Source organism: Varroa destructor, unplaced genomic scaffold (genome assembly GCF_002443255.2).
Source record: "Varroa destructor unplaced genomic scaffold, Vdes_3.0 BEIS01000003.1, whole genome shotgun sequence".
In the NCBI taxonomy this organism is placed as follows: Eukaryota; Metazoa; Arthropoda; class Arachnida; order Mesostigmata; family Varroidae; genus Varroa; species Varroa destructor.
In genome coordinates, this window is record NW_019211456.1 from 8,404,671 (window position 1) to 8,421,667 (window position 16,997).

The 16,997-nt window shown below is 36.9% G+C and overlaps 1 protein-coding gene across 1 annotated transcript; it reads left to right on the forward strand.

Moving 5' to 3' along the window:
* Positions 1 to 7,723: 7,723 nt before the first annotated feature.
* On the forward strand, positions 7,724 to 15,225 carry LOC147756478 (cell adhesion molecule DSCAM-like). Its single transcript, XM_086982646.1, has 3 exons — positions 7,724 to 11,781; positions 12,306 to 12,458; positions 13,862 to 15,225. The coding sequence occupies exons 1-3, from the start codon at positions 11,199 to 11,201 to the stop codon at positions 13,900 to 13,902; spliced, it is 777 nt and encodes a 258-aa protein (XP_086838772.1). The 5' UTR covers positions 7,724 to 11,198; the 3' UTR covers positions 13,903 to 15,225.
* The last annotated feature ends 1,772 nt before the right edge of the window (positions 15,226 to 16,997 follow it).

The window sequence follows — 16,997 nt, forward strand, 5'->3', positions numbered from 1 at the left end:
GTTACTATTAGACATTTTTGAAATCTAATCACCTAAAACCGTTGGTTCTCATTAATGGCGGAAATTTGTATCCAGAAAAGGACAGCATTGCCACGTAACTCTAGCTGGGCCAAAAACTAATCGCTTCTATGGCAAAATATATATGCATGCCCTTTGTAATAGTCTGTAATAGTTAGGCGCAAACACAAACAAAGGCTGCGTTTTTCGTAAGGTTACTGTTCTTTTTGCAAATACCGCCAGTTGCTACAATAGCAGCCTGGCCATCAAATATAAGTGCAACCTCGTTCCATGCAATTTTTCTACATTTGCTTTTATCTACTGGCACAGGATTTTCAGCACAGTGCTTACCAAATGCGCCAAAAACAGGACGAGTTTCTAAAACAGTCTAGTTATAAACAACACGTTACTTAATTCAAATAACAGAACAAGCTTAATACTTTAGAGTCCTTATATTCTGCTATGAAAAATACAATATGAAATCTCGGCTGAATAAAAACTATAGACATTGCTTATGCTGCTAATTATAGTAACCGTACATTTTGGTAAGCTTCGTTCATATCAGCTGTTAGACGATAACCGAGAACAAAAGGGACGAGCATAATCATCGCTTTTTCATGAATGCATACACATTTACTTAACCACAGGCTGTTTCGGGTGCCAGACGACCAGAACTCTTTTAATTTTCAATTTGAAAAAAACTTTTTGCATGCGTGTGGCGAATATATTTAGTTATTTACTATATCGTCGATCAATGTTCTAAGATTAATTAGATTTTCTGATCGCAAATGGATTTCTAATTGAAACCCCCCACATATATACATTGTTATGTCACGTAAGGATGACAACAATGAAACCAGTTTCACTACCGATCGAATTAGACAATAAGGTAAACTTTTTTCTGTGTGTTCTATTTTATTAATTCCGAAAATACAACACCAGGCTTCGAAGTAAGAGCTGCGTACTTTAAAAAAAACGGGTTTTTAGTCTCTAATGCACGTGTTCATATTGTCGTTCTGCTGTGACTACATGGAGACATACAATTGTATTAAACTCAAAACCTCTTCTGTATGGTTGAAAAATTTTCAGTAAAAAAGAATAATTTTTGCTTGGTTTTTGGCTATAGCTATTTATTAAGTAGGCTTCAAATGAGAGCCATGCAGTTGTCTGCTAGGCGCCTTCTTTGTTAGCCTAAACCTTTCTGTCTCGTTTACATCTACGTGTTTACCGACACGGTTGTTCATTGAATTTAGTCGCGTATCTTATGGAAACAAAAGGATTATGATCTTCGGAAACTACAAAGATTGTGATAGATTTTTGATAAGTGGTTGAGCTGATTTCGCACATAGAAACATTGCTATGCCATTGTGCAGAAACGATGGAATTAAGGCTGCGAGCACTAAATTTAAATCCTGAAATAAAAGACCATTATTTCAATCCTGATTATATTTATTTACTACAAAATTCGAAACAACGACATTGCGGATTTGCCCGGGCGACACAAGGGGGCGCAACTAGTTCCATGCACTTGGGATTACACAACGCTCACGGCGCGGAACCAAAATGGCACCCAACCCAACTTGTGTGGTTTAGCATCGAGTTTGTTGTTACCTGAGTAGTGAAAATGCTGTCTTCGCTACTATTCTGTCTGTGGCTTCGGTTTGTGGATGGAAGTGTAGCGCCTCAAATAGTACCGTTTAGATTACCCGATATCCTGGAAGAAGGACAGCGACTAGGGATAATGTGCTCTGTTTCCAAAGGAACTCTCCCAATGAGCTTTCAATGGAGGAAAGATAACGCTTTAGTGTTTCCGAATGAACAAATGAAAATTTCGCATGATGATTATCAGGAATCACTGCAAATATTAGGATTAAGCGGCCAGCACGTCGGAAATTATACATGTTTCGCAAAGAATGCTTTTGGCGCTGACCAAATGTCAGTAGAAGTACTATTAAAATTTAAGCCTCTCTGGGCTAGAAAAGATGTTTTGCAAAGGGCTGACGTTGTTGTCGGGAAAACAGTTTCTCTCAACTGTGAGGCTACGGGACATCCCAAACCAACGATACAAATATACAAAGGTTTGTATCGCAGATCTGTCACTCTTAACTGTTAATTTATTATAATTTAAGCTAAACCATCAATACCATTTGATGACTACAAACAATTTATTCATTCTAGCTGAATTGCACGCTTTCTCAGTAACGGCCTATCCGAGGGCAAACTCAGTTTTTCAATATAAAAACACACACCACATGTATATGTCATCGTCTTGCCTGGAAATTCATCTGCACTGCACTATAGAACGTTAATCACGCGAGTTACCTAATCTTAGGTTTTCTCACAAGAAACATTTTGAGTTTTAGTCAGCCTGCCTACTTATAAAAACGTCGTTTTTCAATAATGTTGTTTATTTAAATTGAAATCCACAGCAAAGGGTACAAGATAACTGCTTATTGTTCTCCTCTTTGAGTGTGACATAATAAGGTACAATTTATGCAAATATTCATAAATGTTATATATTTTTAGTTAAGTCTCCATTCCCTCTTAAATCTAGTTTTCTACAAACGGTGTTTTTGAAATCGAATCGGGCGGATTCGAAATTGTGTTATTATAGCAGCTATAGGAGCTTAAGGCAAAGGTCATTGGCACAAGCACCGCGTCGCAATACATGTGTGCGCATGTGTAACATAAATGATATATTCATATAGACTCATTATCCTATTTTCATATTATAAATATTATAGTTTATAATTGGCGGCCAGTTACTTAGGAAAATATCCAGTAACCCAGTCGATCTACAGGATTTGCTTCGTTCACTAGGGAGAAGACCTCATGATTCTCCTGGCAAAACTTTGACCTGAACTGTTGAAATCGTGTTATTTATACTTATCCTGGTGATTTGTAATGTAATTTGTATATAGTAGACATCAATTGTGAAGTTTCTTAAGCTTAGAAAATTGAATGAGTATCATCTGTAGTATTTTTATATTTACAATTGGCTTGAACTATTTAATAATATGCATCCCTAAAAAATCTGATTTGATTTCTTATAGTGAAAGACTGCTAATGTTATTAATACCAGATACCTTGTAACTACAAAGTGTGGAAAAAAGTAACCGTTGCGAAGCCGTCGGAGATAGTTATTATAGAATCCGCAATAAATTAAATTGAAACAGTAGCTTCTACGGCAATTATGTTCGATAACCATTAAAAAAGTCTTTCATTAGATAGCGCGCGGATCAAGTATCGTATTGTAACTGTTGTTTTTTTCTATCGTTTTCTATCGTGCCGTAAATCAAATCGTTTTCATTAGCAATACTGTCGTACGTTACTAACGTCACGCTCATACACGTTTCGTTTTTATAAGGGAAAGTTATAGAATAGAAGATTTACGCATAGAAAAGTTCACTAAGTACGTTCTCAAACTGAGAAATTATCCGTTCATAATCACTGTCCTTAAAGGAAAATGAATTAGTCGATAATTTTGAGTTATGCAGGCAGTTGAACAACAAAGTTATACCTGCGTCCTGTAAGGGGGCGCCACTTGTACTATCCGATAATAACAATGGAGCACGAACGGCGGCACCAAAATGTTTTCCCACTGTTGTCAATCGAGGCTGACAAGTGTAACATATCATGTCATGGAAATGATTCTTTCTATAATCGCAACCACGTTTTTGCAGACTGTTAGAAATGGCATTACGCCTTAGGTAATTTCATTTAAAAGTTCCGGGAGCCTTGAAGAAAGACAACGTCTCACGATAATGTGTTCTGTAACCAAAGGAAGCTTTCCGATCGGCTTCCGATGTACAAAGGATAACGTTTTGGTAACACCAAGTAAACATGTAAAAATTTTGAATCAAGAGGAGTTGCTGCAAATGCTCAAGCTGAATCCTCAGTGTATCGAAAAATTCACATGTTTTGTAAAAAAATGCATTTTGATCTGATTAGATGTGTGCACAAGCGATTTTAAAATCTAAATCTAGATGGGCTATGGAAAATATTCTTCCAGAACATTGACAGTGTGGCAGGGGAAAAGGTGTCAATCAACTACGAGGCTCTTGGGTACCCGAGAACAGCAGTGCAAATAACTACATATAAATGAAAAATATCTTAAACAATACAAATGTATAGACGCTTAGAATAAACGTGCTGCATCTTGTTGCGACGGCTCAATTCACGGTTGGTTGGGTGTAAAGTTAGGAAGCGCTACTCTACTATCGCTAATTCTACGCGCACCATTGCCATATGACGCATTTGTAGCATCGAATCTGGAAAGATTTAATTTAACTAGATGAGAATGCATTGTCCTAGCTTTTAAAAATAAACGAAAATCTTATGGCTTTAGATTATTGTACTGAATACATTTTATCAGCTTTAACAACATGTACAATCGTACTTTTCGACACTTGCTTCGCCAACAACAAATAACTGGTTAACTTTGTTTCAATTCTTTCCTTGTTTTTTTTTTCTATCAACAATCTGCCAAGTAATTGCAGTTCTGCCCGCCAATAATTTGGTATAAGATATTGAAGGATATAAGCTTTTCGTTCTATCTCGGTAAAAGCTACGATGTGCAAAACACTAGTAATTGAGCAGTCTGTGAACAAGCAATGGTGTATGTATATAAGTCAAAAATATATATATATATGTGATATTGTTGCGAAACTACATGTTTTATTCTACGTAATAGCAATACCTATGATTTGTAGCATACGAAAGTTATGAACGTCGAAAAAAAACTAGTTAGGAAAAACCAATCTCGGCTATACTAAACGTGTATGTATTAAACCTTATGCAGAACTTATATAAACTATGGTAATACAAGAGGAGCACATCCGAGCGGCATATACTCAGAATTAAGTTCACAGCTGCCGGCGAATGTTCACTCTAGTAATGTTCAAGATGAATCATTTAATTATACCATTTTAGATAATTAATAACGAATATTCGAATAGTAACTTCTTTAAATTATCTTAATAGGATATAAGAAGCTAAAGGCACAAATATGTATATTTAGTGGAAATATTTTAGTAAATCCTTATTGTGCATTTTTGCAAGACTTATCTCGAATAGTTTCTTAGGTAGTCCATAAATAATGTTATATGCAACTGATCGTTTAAACGATTACTACGTTCTTTAACACGATTGTTATAATCTGCTATTTCACTATTAAGAATCTATTCTTGAACATTTACACTGATTAGGGAGGTTGTAGAACAGATCCATAGACTTTAACTTACTGTTTTTGTGATCGAGCCTATATTTATAGTTACTTAAGATAAAACATAAGATACGCTTTTCAATTTGTAGTTTGTTGAGCTTAAGCCCTGAAATGTCTAACGGTTTGAAGTAGCGAACGTAAAACACACATAAAAACACACCAGTGAGTTTTGGCAAAACAATAAAGCGGGCAATTTGTAGTACTGTTCGAAATACCAGAGAAAAGAATTGATGTTTGACCGCTTTAACTCCTAAAATTATATCACATTGGTATATGTTTCAGCACGTGCACTATCATTATACTGAACAGTAATATAGTATTGATAAAAACGGTTTTTAGGAAACACTGAATTGGCATCATCAGGACGCTTCAGCCTTGACAACGGAATATTACGTATAGATGATGTCCAGGCAAGCGACAAAGGCGAATACAACTGTAAAGCTTCAAATGCCCTTGGATCTATCTCTAGAGTCTTCAAAGTTGCACTCATCGGTAATGAAACGTGTTCCTTTTCAAATTATAATAAAAAAAAGAATGAAGCTGTTAAAATGTTATCGACACTATACAGTTTTTTTTTTAAAATTAAAATCATTATAATATCGGTGCATGTGCTTTTGCATCTATACATAAATAGTATACAAATTACAAATTACTATTAATCCAACTACACATTTACATACATTGTTGATTTTTTACATTGTTGGAGACCAAGTTGCCATTAGGTCTCACTAGGCGGAGCTACATGTACTTCAAAGGGTGAGCTCTCATTTGGATTGCTCGTGGCGGGCCATCGAACCAAGATGGCGCCGTAGCTTACAGAGACGCGTACTGATCTGCACAATCACCTTGACAGCATAAAATGTATATCAGATTCAACATGATTATATTAGTGCTGTTTGTCGGTACGAATTTACTATTGCCGTCTATGGAGAGCGTAGCTCCACAGACTGTGCCATTTAAAATTCCAGAAAACCTTGAAGAAGGACAACGCCTTGGTATTATATGTGCCGTAGCAAAAGGCACCCTGCCGATTAGCTTTCAGTGGAGAAAGGACAATGTTCTTGTTGTCCCAGATGGTAATGTTAAAATATTTCACTACGAAGACTACCAAGAAACTTTGCAGATAAGCAAGATAAATCAGGAACACGTTGGAAACTATACGTGCAGTGTGAAAAACGCATTCGGATCAGATCAAATGTCTACACAAGTGATTTTGAAGTTTAAACCTCATTGGGTTGATGAAACGGTGCCTGGTGTCCTCGAGACAACAACAGGAGGCACGGCTCTCGTTGATTGCAGGACGATCGGTTATCCTGCTCCGACTCTGCGAATTACCAAGGGTTAGTAATAGCTATTAATATACAAATGATAGACATATACACAACCAATATACAGTTTGAAAGATGTGTTGAAAATATACGTGACGGTGTATGCAGCGAACTTAAATGGTTGAAACCGATAAAAGAAAACGCATTAAATTATACTGGCTGTATTCTAAACGTAGCCTGGCTACAATCATATTGGCGATGTTTATTTTGTGGAACTATGAATAAGTCGAAAATTCAGTACCGTCAGGTGTATTTTTTTACTTGGGTTCATAGCTTTTCTATTATAATGTATAATGTTAGATAAAAGCTGTGTTTGGCTTTCGTCAGTTTATCTGTCCGAGTTTAATAGATTATAGGGATGACAAACGGACAGATTTTTGCTGTACATGCATATGAGAGAAAGGCATGCTTTTATATATGCGAAAGACCTAGATGTGCAGCTGATACAAGATGTCTTTGTCCCTTGACGCTTTTTTTTTATCTTCTCGAGAGGAGTCTGTTCAGACGTTCTGCTCGTTGTTTTGTTTGTCCTAGAAGAAAATATCATGAGCTGCAAAGAAAGCAAGGACTTGATTACGCTTACTAACTTAACTATTGGTTATATATAGTTTGTTTACGAACCAATTGAGTCATTATCTAAATTGTTGCCTATATACTATTGATCTCACTATTAGCTCAGCTTTATGAGTTAATTCAAAAAGAAACAAAATCAAGATAAGAAAGGTTCTGCTTTTAAGTAAATGACAAATTCACCACGAATACACACAGGATTTTATTCATGTGTAGTTTTTCTGTATATCAACTTATATGCTCCTAAATGTAGACGGCAAAAAGACATTCACTTAAATCTGAAGTCGCTTCATACCTCTAAACGTCATTTCGATTGTGGTAATAATATGACCACTCTACTACTGTACATAAAACCGCGGTGGTAGTTAGAAGCCTTATTCAGTTCGAAACCGGTCGTTTCGCGCCAGCAATGTCATTTATGATGTCCTTCGTTTCAGGCAACATTGAACTGAAACCTTCAAGCCGCGTCAATTTGGAGGATAAGGGTTTATTGCGTATTGAGCCGGTTCAGGCCAGTGATAAGGGAGACTACACCTGCGAAGCGATCAACTCGATTGGTTTAATCGTCAGAAGTATCAAGTTGTCACTTACAGGTTAGAGATAATGGATATTATGTGTATTTTCGCCCATTTTAGCATTCGAACGCCACCACACACCAATTAACCTTAATTGGCCGAGATAAAAATCATTCCAGATACTTCATTGGTTACGATCGTACCCTTAGGCGTTAATCAAATTAAGAAAAGGTAATTCCAATATGCGAACGTATACAATGCACCTTCTCGGCCGACATATTGGTGAGATATTTTCGAGTTTTGCTTAGCCACGATGAGTCTCGGAAGTTGCGCCTTTCTCTTTTTTAATAATGCTCTGCTGTTGATAGCTAATATTCAAATCTCTCCTATAAGGATACCTTGTAATCGTCAGTTTTATGCTGAGAGAGTGCCACTGATACCATTCTCGTGACGTAAGGATAACCTATTTCTTAATCATACGCCAGATGTGGAAGTGATACACGGTGATAGTTACCTAGAGCAGCTGATCATTGAGAGACTAAGGGCTGATAACCTAGAAAATTACAGCCGCAGCTCAAAAACTGCATTTCAGATCAAATATTAATTGCTGTGCTTTAATCTAAAAGAAAATAAGCTAGGTTCCATGGTGGTCGAAAAACGTGGAAAGGCTAAAAACCCTAGTGCAGTTGCTCAACTGAAGAGTTCCCTTGTCTTTAGTGAGGGAACCTTTTCAAACGTTCTCTTTAAATTAACACTTAAGAAAGTACGGTTAAACGCCAGATAGTATGTATATGCTGATTCAGTTAATATGTGGATATGCAGATAGGTGACGTACGTTCACTGCGACAAAAAAGGTAGACAAGATCAGGATAGGCCTAGGATATTAAGTGCGACGAAAAGAATGCTTCTAATGCCTAAATTCCAAATAAGCCATCATTTCAGTTGCTAGTATCCGTGGATCGGTATTACTATCAGCTCGTTAGACTACGGGGAGATTTGAAGTGTTTCTTGTCACATCAGTGTCAACCACTACAAAGAAACATTGACTCAGCGAATACTAGAGCGCGTTATATATATATATATATATATATATATATAGTTCTTCTCTAAATAACATGTTAGAACTGTAGGTATCTAAGTTTGAGTGTTCATACTAAGGATTTTCTATTTGACCGTGTGAGTTATCTTGTGTAAAGACCATTTCAAATTAACCGACATAGTCGATTGATGGGAAAGTTCGTGGTTTACCTTGAAATCCGTGCTTTTCGCCCATCTGACGTCGGTTCACGCAGCCTCTAGTTCAAAAAAAAAAAACATATGAAAAACTCTTCATATTTGAATTAATGGTGGGGTTCGTAAATGCGGATTAGGGCCCCAAATTAGAGAAGACATATTTTTCAAGTTTAGATCCACCACGTAACTATTTCTTACTTGCCTTGCCACAATCGCTATGTCGTCCTACAAAATTATTCTTTAAGGATCGGTTCTGAATAGGTAATTATGTACTAATATGAGGTGGACTTGACCATGGTCATGGTAAGGGGGAGTCATAATATTACGGTGGTAAATTTTCTAGTTCTTCTACCCGTAGTGCGTCCAAGATGATTGTCTATTCAAGTATTATGGCTATAGGATGCTGTTCGTATTGCGGTAATTGCCGACTGGTGGTCATGCTGTTTTACATCTCCGTAATTTTGTGCTTCTTATCGTAGAATACCGGTGTGGCCCCTCAGATTGAGCCATTTAAAACTAACTGAAATGCTGAAAAAGGACCTGAATCCTTTGCAATGTCTCCAGAAAAAGCCAAAAAAAAAAAGGACAGGTGTTCAAGAACAGGAAGGGAATATGGTGCTGATTCCTATCGACTTTTTGCAAGTAGCACACAGTGACGACTATTCGGAAGTGTTACAAATTATCAGGTTACTGTATGATTACGTGCTCAGCAAAAAATTCCTGTGGGGCTGAGAAAGTGTTTATGTAAGTGGAACTTCAGTTTGAGTCACGCTGTCCTCGTAAGGACACTGTTCAGGAAAGAAACGTTGAAATCGGCTGTAGAGCGATCGGCTATTCAACTCCGGGTATCACCGTTCCTAGAGGTGTATATTGAAAACAGACACTACATAGTCTTAGTACGACTTTATTATTAAGTTTTTGTATGGGAAATTTGTACTATAATCAAATGATATTCGCGAAGTGTGAAACTACACTTATTATATTACATGTAAGTCTGTACAAATATATGGCTTATTGAATTTAGTTTTGTTACATCTAAATCATTCGAGACAAGCTGTTCAGTAAACAAATGTATTGTGCTATGTGGCGCAGCGATGTCGGGTCCTACGCTACCAGAAATTGAGCCGTCAAAAGTACTGCACTTACAATTTATTTAATTTAATTGTATCTACTTAATTGTTTCGAAATTTACGTTTCATACCGCGGCTAAACATCCCATCAGACGACTGGCATCCAGCACAAAACGAAATGTCGCAAGCACAGATTCAAACCTATGCGCGAAGAAATGTTTAATCGTATTTACCACATAAACATTTATATAATAGCACGACCCTATCGTATAACGTTTGCCTGGTGTTAGTGTTCATGCAATTCGTTGTTTATTATATCATCCAGAACTCGTTCTAATGTATATTGTTCTATTAGTATCAAGTCAAATGTTTGAGATCCACTAGATGACTGGGTAACAATTGTAGAACGCTTAGTATTTTCCAGATCAACCAATTTACTTGAGAACTTCAGCATATACTCAGACAACCTAAGGAAAGATCAAGCGTTCATTTGAGCGTACAACTGAGCTCTTGAATTTAAAACTTTAATTTTAAAAATCACTTTTTGGTTACTGCTTACAAATTTAAATTTCTAGACAACAAGTAAATCGTTTCACCTGGGGGTTAATGGCTTTCTAAAAATATTCAGTATAACTCCAGAAGGCCGACTACATATGTGAGGTTCTTAATTCATTAAAATCAAACGACATCACGATAAGCCTAATCGGTAAGTTTGCTTACTTTTTTTTTTTCTATACTTTACCAGCAATTGTATCACTGGTATAACAGTTAAAAAGTAAATTTTAAACTGATAGACTAAAGTTAATAAAGAGGACTATTATCTTCGAATTAATTATTTGTGTCTTTTTTATTGATACAGCTAATAAATAAGCTGTACATGTTGACCTCACTTGCGCAACAGACTCTATAGCAATAAAGAAATGCTATACGATCGACTATAATGTGCACGGAAAGAGACATTTAAGCTTACGGCACAGGATATATTTACTTTTGACAAGATGATGACTGGTAATAATAAGCATATTTAACTGTTCACGAGTTCTGACGATCATAAAGCTGACAGAGATTTAAGTTAGTTAGTGCTTTTAATATTGATAAACTAGGAAATGGCTTTTTTCAGCTTTGATACCATAGGATACATTTAGGTTTCCAACTATTAATTATACTTACTAATGATTTTTCAAGTAGTTCGATTTACTCATCAACTTCAGCACGTCTGGAATCACAGCATAGCGCTTTTCATAGAGAATACAACTGCAAAATGTCTCCCGGGTCACACCGGAGGGCGCCACTAGTTCCACTAACGAATGACACCTTCGAAGCTCACGGCGGGACTAAGATGGCGACTCCATACTTCAAAATGACGCGTCGGAAAGATTGGTGTGCGTTTCTTTTCGTCTGTGCTTATGTCGGCACATGCAATGCCGGAGAGGGGCCTCGCATCGGTCCAATCAAGATTCCCGAAGACTTGGAAGAAGGGCAAAGATTGTTAATCGTGTGTGGTATTCTCAAAGGGGCTCAGCCTATTGCGTTCTCGTGGAGAAAAAATTCTGCCCCTGTGCTACCCAGTGATGATATTAAGATTTCACACAACGAAGACTATCAAGAAACTTTACAGATCTTGAAAGTCGGACCTAACCATGTAGGGAACTATACGTGCCATGCGAGGAATGCTTTCGGGTCGGATCAGATGTCAGTACAGGTCATTCTGAAATTCAAGCCCAGATGGCTAAACAATCCTTTATCAAATGCATCCATAATCATGGAAGGTTTGGCCGGGTCGTCGATAATGGTTGACTGTAGAGCTCGCGGACACCCACCGCCTACAATTTCAATAAAAAAAGGTAATTATTCTACAATTGAGGCGGACTTTTGAATAATTGCCATCAAGTATGGTGGGTATATGGGAAAGAAGAGAAGTGTTAAAGAATGAGAAAATTTTTACATATTTTGCAAATACATCTATCTGCACTAATATAGTTGCGACAATAATAGCTAGACCTTTGCCTAATGTTAACTCAATTTTTCTGAATATTGTACTTTATTAAATAGAGCAACATGTTTTTTTTAACTATGCCTGGGTTTAGAGCTGAAACACATCGATGGAACAATTATCACGAAGCTAGAATCTCACACAAACTATGAAAAATACCCTGAGGCGTCGGAAAGCTTACACGTAGGCAAATATTTTTTATGTCATTACACACAAACATTAAAGACTGACGTCTTCCTTTGAATGTAGAATTTAGGTTAACATTTTTGAGTGTGCTGCTGTATGAATTCCCTAAACAATTATACTGGCTAGAATTTAATGAACAGTACGGTTAGCCTGTTCTAGATTACTTATATTAATTATCTGTAATTTCAGGAAGTAAAGGTTTATCATCGTTGGGCCGATTTCGTATCGATAGTGGATTGCTTCGTGTTGACGAAGTTCAACACTCCGACAAAGGACACTATACGTGTTATGCATCCAATTCGCTTGGAACAATATCAAGGGACGTGGAAGTTTTGCTTACAGGTGATATATTATTTTAGTGTATTTATCGCAACTGTGAACGCTTCAAAAACGTAACCAGGTTTATATTTTTCACTCGTTTTCTTGAAATTGCCGAAACCATATATCAGTGCTGGTATATTTACTTTGTACTGCAGGTGCTTTACCAACATACGTTGCTGGTTATCTGTGGCTATTTAGAGATCAAGTTCCGGCACGTCTAGATTGCTCCCTCTGGTCTTAAATGGTTTCAACGGAACTATGCCAAGAGCAGTCGATATCAATTATAACTTCTATGACCGCTTTCGAGTCCCTCCAAGGGCAGCCTCATGTACTAACTGATTTTGTCGTTGTGATTCTAGTCTGCTTAGGAGAGACTGCTTTCTAAATGGCGAAGCTAGGTCCGTTTGACTACTTCATTTATCTGAGTATGTAAATCTGGAAAACCTCATCGTATAGGTCCCATCAAAAATTCCCGAATATTTAAAAGAAAGCCGGAGGTTGCATCATGTGTGTAGCCTCGTCAAAAACACTCCGCCCGTATTGTTTTTATGGCGAGTGAACTCTCTATACGTGCTATTCGAAAATCAGACCAAGATTTCACATCATAAAAACTACCAAGGCATACTACAAATCCTTGGACTGAGTGCCGATCAAGTTGTTAGCCGCACATGCAACGCAAAAACGCTTTTGTAGCAAACCAAATATCTGTGCAGGTGATGATTAAGTTCAAAGCAAGATGAGATAAACTGGTTCTACCGAATCGATCTTGGTCCATGGAAGATTTGACTAGGTCATCTTTGACAATCGATTGTCGAACTAAAGAGATCCATCTCCTACAGTTACCATTCGTAAGAATATTTTGTTATTGCTTATAAATACATTATGTTGCCTTCGGCGTAGAATTTGAATGGTTCACAGATAGACATTGGTTAACAGTAACGTACAGATGCCGATCGAATACTTCATAAATTAACACATTATGTATTGTTTTCTTTACATAAATCGTAATGCCATCTGGCGAGCTTTTTCTAAGGGAGTGCTCACATGCTTAAATATACAGATTTAGACGATTTTTTCACCTAAAACTCACTTTCTTTGGGGTTCATTTCGTTATGATCGTAAGTAAGGACCATTTCGTTATAATAGTAAATAAGGACACTAGATTTTCAGTAACGAGGGATTGTTTTCTATTTTTAATGGTCAACGTGTAGTCTCAGAGGATACTAAGGACATACAAATCACAAATATACAACTTTTATATTTAATGAAGCTTTATACAATCCGACGTACACGAGTTCAGCTCGTTCCCCTTCGAAACTATCGCTGTTATACTCAAGAAGTGCTATTGCAAATCTGTGCTAACATTTTATTGTGCATATATTCAGCTTTATGCATCTGTACTGATAAACTATCTCTCATTTCAGGCGAATTTCATATATCTTCTTTGACTCGTTCATCTAGATAACGGGCTTCTTCGTATTAATAATGTTCAGCAATTAGACAAAGACTTTTATTCATGTCAAACAACTAATTTGGGTCGAATAATTCATAAAAGCATGTTTTTGCTGACTAGTAATAATATTTGCTATGAGACTGTTTTAGCTTTAGTGTGCAAATTATTCGAATCAGCCAAATATGGTAAATTATGCCTATATCTAGAACATTGAAGACTTTTAACCGCACATATTAAATGGGCTTCACTCTAAATAATCAAAACTAACCTACGCATTGGAATTCATCATTGCAGATTATAGTTTGACTAAATTGTGGATATAAAGATTATATCAGATTTTTTCGGTGAAACTCGAGTTAATAAACGAACTAAAAATTAAAAATAATAGCACCTTTTTGGTGTGTGTGACACACAGAAGTACTGCCTAGCAAATATAAAGAGTTAGGCAGGTATACATTAGTCGCACAATTAGTTTTCGCAAATTTACTTCAGCGAAATCAGCTAAAAATATGCGATTCACTAGAATTACGATGGGGTAAAATTTGAACAAGCTACATTACTATAGGTTGTGTCGCAAGCCGAGGGGAGGGAGAGGGGTACATGTACTAGTTATTACTTATACTCGAAAAACTCGTTACGGCGGACCAATATGACTTACTATTATTTAACTATGGTTTTTTTTTTGCTAGTTTGCTACCATTTATTTTTGCTAGTTCTATCCATTGGCGCCATTTCTGTTAAGATGCGCCACAAATATTCTCTGTAAAGGTCTTGAAAAATATCCAAGTAAGACAATGACTTCCTAATCCATGTAGAGTGTTCAAAGGAAGCTCACTCATATCGTAACAATAATCCCCACTGATTCCATTCGTCGATGTGACAAATAAACGACTACCAAGAGCAATTAAGTATCGAGAAATTAACCGTTGATCATGACTACTCGTGTAATGCAACGAATGCGTATGGTTCTGACAACATAGTGGTACCTAGGTTGCTCAAATATGCGCCTCAGTGGGCGTCCGATTCTGCATCGTTGAAGGCAGCTAGTTCAGTAGAAGCAGTCGCTAGTAGAGATGCTACCATTGATTGGCTATCTTCAACATTCTACCCCTTTTTTTTACCATATTCAAAGTAAGAACCTACTGTCTCGCAAGCATAAACTTATCGCACTGCCAGCGCCATTAGCTTCGGTCAGTTTCCGTACGCACGGCTGTCGAAGCTATCAACCAATGTCAATGATAACTCAAACATTCGTGCTGAGTGATTGCCTGAAACTCTTCTTGATGTGGCAAAGACTGTTACTAGTTTAAAGCAATAAATAGATATATACTATGATGACCCAGTTTTATTGATATATGTTATGTATCTGTCGGCGTTGTTTCATAGTTTTGTATTTTATGCTGATGGTTGGTGTAGGCAGAATGAAGCACAGTTTAGTTAATTTTAGGCGATTAGTAAAAATTAGATGTGTTTTCCTGCAAATGTACGTTTATGGATAACAATGTAAAATATATAAAAACGTCCTGAAAATATTTATGCGTGGTGATAGTGGTTACTTCTTCAAAATGGCGTCCTGTATTCATAGAGCTGTTAATATAGTTATTATTGCCTTCATAAAGACTTCTGCGCATGGTATGATGCTACCGAGCAAAAATATGGGTCCTCTCGTATTTCTATACGGGGCTACAAATATAATAAGTAATCGCAAAGCTGTACAACCAAGACATCTTGGTGTACTGGCAGCAAAAGGACACAAAAAATCGTCAAGATTTGCGTGTTTTAACCAACATGCAGTGTTGATACCATTTTCGAGTTATTTGCAGGCTCTATAACAATTGCGACCTCTAGTCGAGTCAGTGTTCATGATGGCCTGCTTGGAATAAAGTTCGTAAGCATATCTGACAAAGGCCAGTTTACTTGTTAAGCTTGTAACACCAATGGTTCTAAGAGCTTCAACTAACCCTTACCGGTAACGCAAAATATTTCATTTCTGGTTACTCGATGATGTTCCTATCGTAAAATTATTCTCGACACGTCTTTCCCGCGTCTTTTTTTAAATTATCGCCATATTGTTTCAGTAACAGTGTAGGTTATTTTTGACTTCGCAGGTGATGATTATAAACGTAGATTACGCACCAATATTAAAGTAACTTTTTAATAATCATACGCTTTTATAATCAGGAACACCAGCATCGTGCATAATATTGATGTCTTCCCCTCGCCTTGAATGCATTATCCGAATCCGTCTAGGTTTCATTTCGGTCCTCTAGGGGGCGCCACAGGTACTATTAAATTTCGGGTTCCCACGCTTACGGCGGGAGTAAGATGGAGACCCATTTTGGGCAGTCATGGCAAAGGCACCTAAAGATCATTATGCCTTTACGGGTTACGTAATTATTTGTGCATTGCTTAAAGCGATACTTTGCATCTCTCCTCCAGAAATCTCCCCCATGAAACTACCTGATAACCTAGAAGAAGGCCAGAGGCTCGTTTTAGTTTGTGTTGTACTCAAAGGCAATCAACCAATTTCATTTTCATGGAAGAAAAATAATTTACCAGTTCTTTTAAATGACGAGGTGAGAATAGTTCATAACGATGAATACCAGGAATCTTTACAAATTATAAAATTAAGGCCAGATCATGTCGGTAACTATACGTGCAGTGCTAAAAATCTTTATGGATCTGACCAAATGACGGTTCCCGTGATTCTTAATTTTGCACCTCGCTGGCTGATTAGCGAGTCTGTTGGAAAGCCACGTGTTGTTGAAGCTGAAGCCGGCAGAACTGTGATGTTGGACTGCCGTGTACAAGCTCATCCGATTGCAGTCGTCAGTATTTTGCGAAGTAAGTTTGCCTATTTTTATACATTTTATTGGATATCTAAAAAGTAATGTGACTGAGCATTTTATTTTTTATACCTTGTGATCTTCATATAAATTATTTATAAGGATTTATTTACTAAAATGCCAATCTAAAATGTCGATTTGGAAAAATAATTAATTTAGAATGTTAAAAAATACCAAAATATGTGATCAGTAATCTTCTAATATACCTTAATGTACTCACTGTCTCTATCTTTAATTAGGAGGTAAAATATTTGATTTTTC